Consider the following 7,250-nt stretch of genomic DNA (forward strand, 5'->3'; position numbering starts at 1 on the left):
TTCTTTCTAACAGACTTTAATGGTGAACACAGGTGGAATTAAAGCTGGAACTTTTGCACCCCTCAGCTCTCGGCTTTTGGGCCCTCTCCTCCTCTCTCTGACACCCAGGGGTCCTCCCTCCCTCCCTACCGCCCTCCTTCCCTCCCTCCCTCCCTGGGCCTACCTCGAAGCAGCGGACTGCGTCACGTGTTTTCCTCCCGTACAAATTTTCCAGTAGGGGAGCGAATAGGAGCACACCCATATCAGCAATTATCAGCGACAGTAACTATCTCCAGATACACCGACAGGAAGAGAAACGCTGCAGTCGTCCTGGGCCGAAAAACAACTTTGGTGTCATTGATCTCCGATCAGTGCGCGCAACTTTTACGCATTAAACCCAGAGGTGTTTGGAGACGCTCCGCGGTGCTCCCTAGTCCGTCTCCATCTGAGCGGAGTGGCACAGTTTGCCCGCTGCGCTCCTCTACTGGGGTTTGGACGGCTAAAGGACCGGACTGCTTTATCACCCGGCCATCCTTATCTGGTGAGATAATACACTGAGAGCCCTTGGAAAGAAACGGTGTTCCTCCTATACACAGCAAGCTATTATCAACGTTTTATGTGATTTGAGTTGCTATTGATAGAAAATATATGCGTGGTAGATATGGCGCTATCTGTTGTGTTGTTTGATTTGGTTTCCGTTATGGTTATGATTTAATGAGGAGCAGCAGGATGTCTGGGGCCGCTGATAGTCGCCTCTATCTGCGCGCACAGATATCTGAGATCGTTAATGTCATTTTAATCCATTTCATGTCAGTCAGAGCGCTCCAGGTGAAATATCACCGATGAGACTGAATCACTGGTGAACTTTTTTCTCAGAACTTTTTCCTGTGCGTAAGCGTGACTCAGAAAAACAAGCGAATGATTTTATTTTGGGGGATTTTAACGCATTAAAACTTGCAGATGAAATACAGGTGTCCTTAAAACTTGGCCAGACTTGGAGAGCAAGCGCATCCTGTCCTGCGGCTCACGCTTATAAAATATTTCTGTGATTATTTCTTTCATAGGACAGGAAGATTTTCATCAAGTCATTTTGTTCAAAAGGCACAGAAAGATTCCGCTGGAGAGGTTGGACCAGTCCAGCATCACCCCCACGGGACTGAGACCAGCCACAGAAATCAGCCCAACACTTTCCATTCTCCGACCGGGACGTAAAAAGTTGTGAAAATGTACCAAAGCCTGGCCCTGTCCTCTAACCAGTCCCCTTACTCACATGACACCGGGAATTACATCCACCCCACGGCCAGCTCTCCGGTCTACGTGCCCACCACCAGAGTCCCAGCCATGCTGCCCACGCTGCCCTACCTGCAGACCTGCGACTCGCCCCACCAGTCTCACGGCCTCGGCGGGCACCACGGCTGGCCTCAGACCGGCACGGACGGCTCCTCCTTCGCGCCCAGCAGCCCTCACCCCCCGCACGGCTTCTCCTACTCCCACAGCCCGCCGGTCAGCAGCAACACCGGGCGAGACGCGACCTACCAGAGCCCGCTGGTTCTCGGGAACGGCGCTCGGGGGGATCAGTACGGAGGCGCTCTGGTGCGCTCGGTCGGAGGCTCCTACTCCAGCCCGTACGCGTACATGAGCCCGGAGATGGCAACGTCCTCCTGGACGCCGGGACCCTTCGAGAGCGGAGTGATCAGTCTGCAGGGACGGCATGGAGGACTGTCTGGGAGGAGGTCCAGTCTGGGTAAGCAGGCCCCTCTCCGAATTTTGATTCTTAAAATGTATGATCATAATTTTGAAAAGAAAGACGCACATATCCGTGTGAGGAACAGTGGAGCCTTTTTTTATTAGAGATAATATTATTCTGGTGGCGGACATAGTGCTTACTGCTCATTTACTGTTTAAATGTGTCTTAAAATCGAATTGGGGGATTTAAAAAAAACTATTTAACAGTGTAAAATCTCACCTGGGCCCAGGTTAACAGCACCACGGAGGCCTGCAGGACTCTAAACACTGACAACGACTTTCCTCGTCCATATTTTACCATCGAATTTTATTTCAATAATAAAAAAAAAAATCATAAACACAGTAATGTTAGAATTAAATCTACTTTTATTTAGTGTAATTGAAAACATTTATCTAAGAATATCCTCTCATTACTTAGTATTTTTTCGTTATTTCGATCATCCCAGCTCTCCCAGGCCTGGTTTATGGACATTATATGACACTGGTTGATATTTATTTCAGGGGGGAGACAGAGAGGCCTGTAACAGCAGTGGTTGTTCCATGAGGTCGGAAGGGCGAGATTTAATCAAAAAACATTTAGACAATCCACATTCTGAGAAGTGAGGGTCACTAATAACAATCAATTAAAATGCTGATTTAATCCCACATCGACACGTGGAATACACACAGAGCAGTTATCACCTGGATCAGATCGGCGTTTGAAGCTGACGAGGAAAAAAAAAAAAAAGAAAAGAGATGTGGTGCTTCAGGTATTTGTTGGGAGGCTCGTTCAGTTTGATGGTTTCGTCCTCAGACTGTTTCGCACCTCTCAAACTTGATGATCAAATCTAATTTTGTCCGTTTGTCTGTCGCTGATTGACTCAGGAGGGACTTTCACACTAAAATGCGCACGAGCCAAACATTTTATTCTATTCTCCGTTTATTATTTTGTAGTGTGACATCATCTTCTGTATATTTCTCAATATTTAATGTTTATCCTAATATCGTTATGATATTTCCTGTGTGGTGTAATTAATAGTGAATATACAGTATTTGAGCTCTTAATTTTAAATCACGCGCAGCGCAGAACCTCCAGTTCTTTGGGGATTAATTTTGTTCTTGTGGAATAATGAGGGTCACAACTACAAGTTCAAAAGAAGCAAGAGAGCCTCACGCCAGCGTCAAACATGCCGGCGGTCCTCCCTCAGGTCTCCCTCTAAATTGGGGGATTAGGAATTTGGGCAATTAATGCCAGGAGTCCGTCGTGTGTCAGAGGCGTGATGGATGGAGGGGACCCCTGGATCCTTCAGGCTGATAACACGCCGCCCTGGCCCTCCTCACACAGAGTCCTCCATCAGTCAGTCTCCCTATTGATTCATTCTGGGGGTTTGATCTCTCTTCGTCACAGGGAGCGGAGGGGGTTTAAATTCCTCCTCTGGCAATTCATCATGCATTGGCCCGTAACCAGAGCCCCCATCCACGCCCCCCCCCCCCTCCCCAAGTTTTAAAAGTTCAGAAGGAAATCTCTGAAACAGGAATGTTGTTTATTCCAGATTACGATTTTAGATCCAACGGAATTTTGTCAGAGGAGAAACACGGAACAGCTTGATCAGGTCAGAATAACTGTCTTAGAAAAGTTACAGCAATAAGAAAGAGGCCCGAACATTCACTCAGTGCGCAGACTGGATAAATAAAGGGACACTTCAAATCTCTCCCAGAATATTTTCTAATAAATAAATGATTAATCCAGCTGTCTGCTCGAGTTGTACAGTGATGGAGTAATTAATCCCTTTATAAATTATGATAACCTCAGTCAGGATTTTTTTTTTTACTAAGTGTTTTTATTTATCTTTAGGCTGAAAAACAAGATTTGAACTTTTTTTTTTTTTCAACCCAAATTTTATACCGATATTTTTACGTGTCCAGTAGTTGAAATATAGCCAGTGGTGCATGATGCACAATTCAGTGGACATGTAATTAATCATAATTTCCTCCCAATATAAAATCAATACTTGGAAAATTTGGAAAATTATGTCACCATATTTTTTTTTACCTGCATGGTCTCTTTTTATAGAAGATTTGAACAGAAAAAAAAGAGCAACTTGGTGTTTCTGGCTGTCTGTCGGCCATCTTGGTTTCACTCTTTTTTCACTTGCAGTGGCTTCCCACTGGGCAGCAGTCAGTGTGTGAGATGATGCAGTAGCTTCACTGTAGTGGCTGATGTGCAACTATCCCATCAAAACTCATGTATATAGAAGAAAACAGCTTTTGAATAGCTGCACACTGTAGTGACCTCTGTGCATGAAAGGGTTAAATTACTCTCCTTACAACGTGGATTCGCTCTAACACAAGTCTTTTCTCCGGTGTTCAGACCTGGTGGACGACATGTGCACTGAGGGCAGGGAGTGCGTCAACTGCGGCTCCGTGTCCACGCCGCTGTGGCGCAGGGACGGCACCGGACACTACCTGTGCAACGCGTGCGGCCTCTACCACAAGATGAACGGCATCAACAGGCCGCTCATCAAACCTCAGAAACGACTGGTAAGACTCCCGGACAGGAGAAACACACAACACTGGACGGATGCAAGCGGCGGTACATTTATCAGCTACAATTCTCAGGTGCTTGTACTTCAGATGAGTATTTACATTTTATGATGCCACTCTTCTACTCCACTGGAATCCAGACCGAGAATTTCCCTTTTTATCAGTCAGCTGTGGTGACAAGTTTCTTTGCAGAGCAGCATTTTTCATTAGTTAATGAAACGTGATATTGGTAGAATTTAAAATAACTAACAATAAAACAGTCCCAACATTAAAATGCTGCTTTCATCTTAATGCCAACATCCACTACGCCACTTGACAGCTATAATTTCTGGTTACACTACAAATGAAGATTTTATAAACAATACATAAGGTGCACTGTATAAATTGGGCAGCAGCTATCTATAAAAACAATAGTTTGTATAAAATCACACAGTTTTTCAAGCCCAAAGCTTTAAGTTTTCAAATTGCTTTTTTATCTCCAAAATCCAAACATGTTCTGTTTACACTGATATCAAACTTAGAGATACAGCAAACCCTCAAATTAAAGAAGGAGGAACTGAGGAATGTTTTATTTTTCACTGCAGACATTTAACTTGTCATAGTAGTGAAAAGCACAGTTGTTACTGAACATCACAGGCAGCTGGTTCAGGTGAGCTGTGACAGTGTGACAGCATGCACATCACCAGGACACTGAAACTGAAGCAGCTAAATGGAATTCAGCTATTTTGTTATTTACTCCCACTTATTTCACCTTCCTGATTGTATATTTGGACCAGTAAGAGATCTGAATTTCCCCGGTAATGTGTGTTGTTAATACGCCAGAGTAAGACAAATAGCAACGCAGGTAACAGAGTATTCAGAAAATAAAGAAAGCTCTGTGTCGCTGTGGGCGTCACGGCTGTGTGTTTCCCAGGAACCTGCCTCTCCAGAGCAGCTGTGGCTTGTGTGAGTTGTCCAACAATCTCCTTCCACCGCTGGGCTGTTTTTATTTGTCCTGCAGCGACCTTGCCCTTGGACGGGCCGTTTTTAGACGAGGCCCTCCAGAGCAACGTGACTCTCTGCTGCTGTGTGGTGCTTCGGCTCCACACTTGCTGTGCAAAATCAAGCTGATAGTCACACCGCTTATTCGTTATGTTGTCTGCAGAGGTTGTAAACTAATGAGTAATCAGAATTTCTGCATGGGTATGTGGAGGAATAATTCCACATTGTGCTACCAAATGGCATACTCACATCCTGTGATTCATTCTAAAGGTTAAGGAAATGCTTCATCTCAACTTTCTCAAACTGCAGCTCAGGAGTGCAAAGATGTGAGATATGGGATTTCTCATTTGGGTTCCAGCCTCCAATAGACACTTTTCACTGAATGTTATTCTCTCCTCTTCACCTGCAGCAGACCACATCTCGCCGAGCCGGCCTTTGCTGCACTAACTGCCACACCAGCACCACCACACTGTGGAGACGCAACGCTGAGGGAGAGCCTGTGTGTAACGCCTGTGGCCTCTACATGAAGCTGCACGGGGTGGGTCACACTGTAGGCTCCAGCTCTGTTAACTTGCTCTACTGCTTTATTTGGGCTATAACGTCTAATATGTCTTCCTCACTAACTTCCAGCAAGCTTACAGTAGGCAGCAGTTCACAATGTGCTGCAGTCTAAACGCTCTCCAAGGGCACCGTGGTCATTGTTATCAGAGCGGCGGTGTGGGAGGGGAGCTTGTGTGGGTTGTCGTGACACTGTAGCCTCTGATGGATCAGGGACTGGGAGGCACCCTCAGCTAATGAGTGCTGCTGTACTCCCTGCAGGTGCCCAGACCTCTGGCCATGAAGAAAGAGAGCATTCAGACGAGGAAGCGCAAACCCAAGATGCCCAAGAATAAAACATCCACAGGTAGGATACACAGAGGAAGAGGATGAAGTGTGTGAATAAATAAGTGACGATAACAGTTTCCACTACTTGATGCACTTTGATTTATTACAAATCCCATGACGTGGACTAAAATGTTTAAATATTTAAATCAGTTAACGGTGTTCATGAACCAGAATCAGCACAGCAGAAGTCATCTTTAATACATCGTTATGATATTGTTGATTCTTCAGGATCCACCACCTCTGACACCAGCTCCCCGACCTCCCTCTCGGTCTCAGAACACGCCTCCACCATTAAGAGCGAACCCAACATGGCCCCCTCCCCCTACGCTGGACAGACCGTCACAGCTGCCTCTCAGGTAAAACACCTCTCCACACAAACTGCCACACAAGCATACAGGCCAAAGTACTCAATTAAGTGGCAACAAGCATGTCATTGTGTTAGTTTGTTAGTAGGTGACTTTAAATATCTGATGATTTAAATGGGATTTTGTTCATTTAGATCCACAAAGTAGTGTTTTTCTTTAGCTCACCTTCAAAGTGTGTTAGCAGAGGATATGTTTGTACCATCGACTGCTGCCTCATAACTGTCTGAAAGCCATTCTTCTTTTGTGGAGCAGTCGATACTTAAAGTTAAATAACAGTTGATGGTGCAGCACAGCTCAATCATCGATGATCCTTTCTGTATTTTTGCTCAGCTGAATTGTCTCCTTCCTCCCTGCAGACGGCCTCTCAGTTAGACAGCATAGGATCAGGACATGTGGACATTAAATATGAGGATTATCCTTTCACCCCGACCTCCATGGCCTCACAGAACTCCTGGTGTGCTCTGTCTCAAGCGTGAGCAGCAGGACTGCCGTACTGACACCACACGAGTCGTGGAGGCCAACCCTCCACCCTGCTACTGTCCCTCACGGCTCTGGAGCCGTGCACAAACAGTGCTGTACAGACGTTAAACTGGCTGCATGTGTTCAGGCTCGCTTGACCCGAGGACTTCTAATCCACTTGCCGTATCATACACCGTAACACACCGGCTCTGTAACCGACAGGCTCTTCACAGCTCACCTGGACCATACGTTAGCTCAGCGAGGACACAGGGTACCTGGACTGCAGTCTTACGAAAGGATGAGTGTGTGTCA

General features: G+C 45.9%; 1 protein-coding gene across 1 annotated transcript; it reads left to right on the top strand.

Annotated features, from left to right (window-relative positions):
- The first annotated feature begins 1,169 nt into the window (after positions 1–1,169).
- On the top strand, positions 1,170–6,990 carry gata5 (GATA binding protein 5). Its single transcript, XM_070839704.1, has 6 exons — positions 1,170–1,723; positions 4,076–4,245; positions 5,639–5,767; positions 6,049–6,133; positions 6,343–6,470; positions 6,836–6,990. Exons 1-6 carry the CDS (start codon positions 1,204–1,206, stop codon positions 6,953–6,955), a joined length of 1,152 nt encoding a protein of 383 aa, XP_070695805.1. The 5' UTR covers positions 1,170–1,203; the 3' UTR covers positions 6,956–6,990.
- The last annotated feature ends 260 nt before the right edge of the window (positions 6,991–7,250 follow it).

Source organism: Pempheris klunzingeri, chromosome 11, assembly GCF_042242105.1.
Source record: "Pempheris klunzingeri isolate RE-2024b chromosome 11, fPemKlu1.hap1, whole genome shotgun sequence".
NCBI lineage: Eukaryota > Metazoa > Chordata > Actinopteri > Acropomatiformes > Pempheridae > Pempheris > Pempheris klunzingeri.

Excerpts from the sequence above, each read along its gene's own strand:
- gata5 (XM_070839704.1), top strand. The coding sequence starts at position 1,204 with ATGTACCAAAGCCTGGCCCTGTCCTCTAACCAGTCCCCTTACTCACAT. Across the intron at positions 6,134-6,342 it reads CAAGAATAAAACATCCACAG|GATCCACCACCTCTGACACC; the intron begins GTAGGATACACA and ends TTGATTCTTCAG. Across the intron at positions 6,471-6,835 it reads CCGTCACAGCTGCCTCTCAG|ACGGCCTCTCAGTTAGACAG; the intron begins GTAAAACACCTC and ends TCCTCCCTGCAG.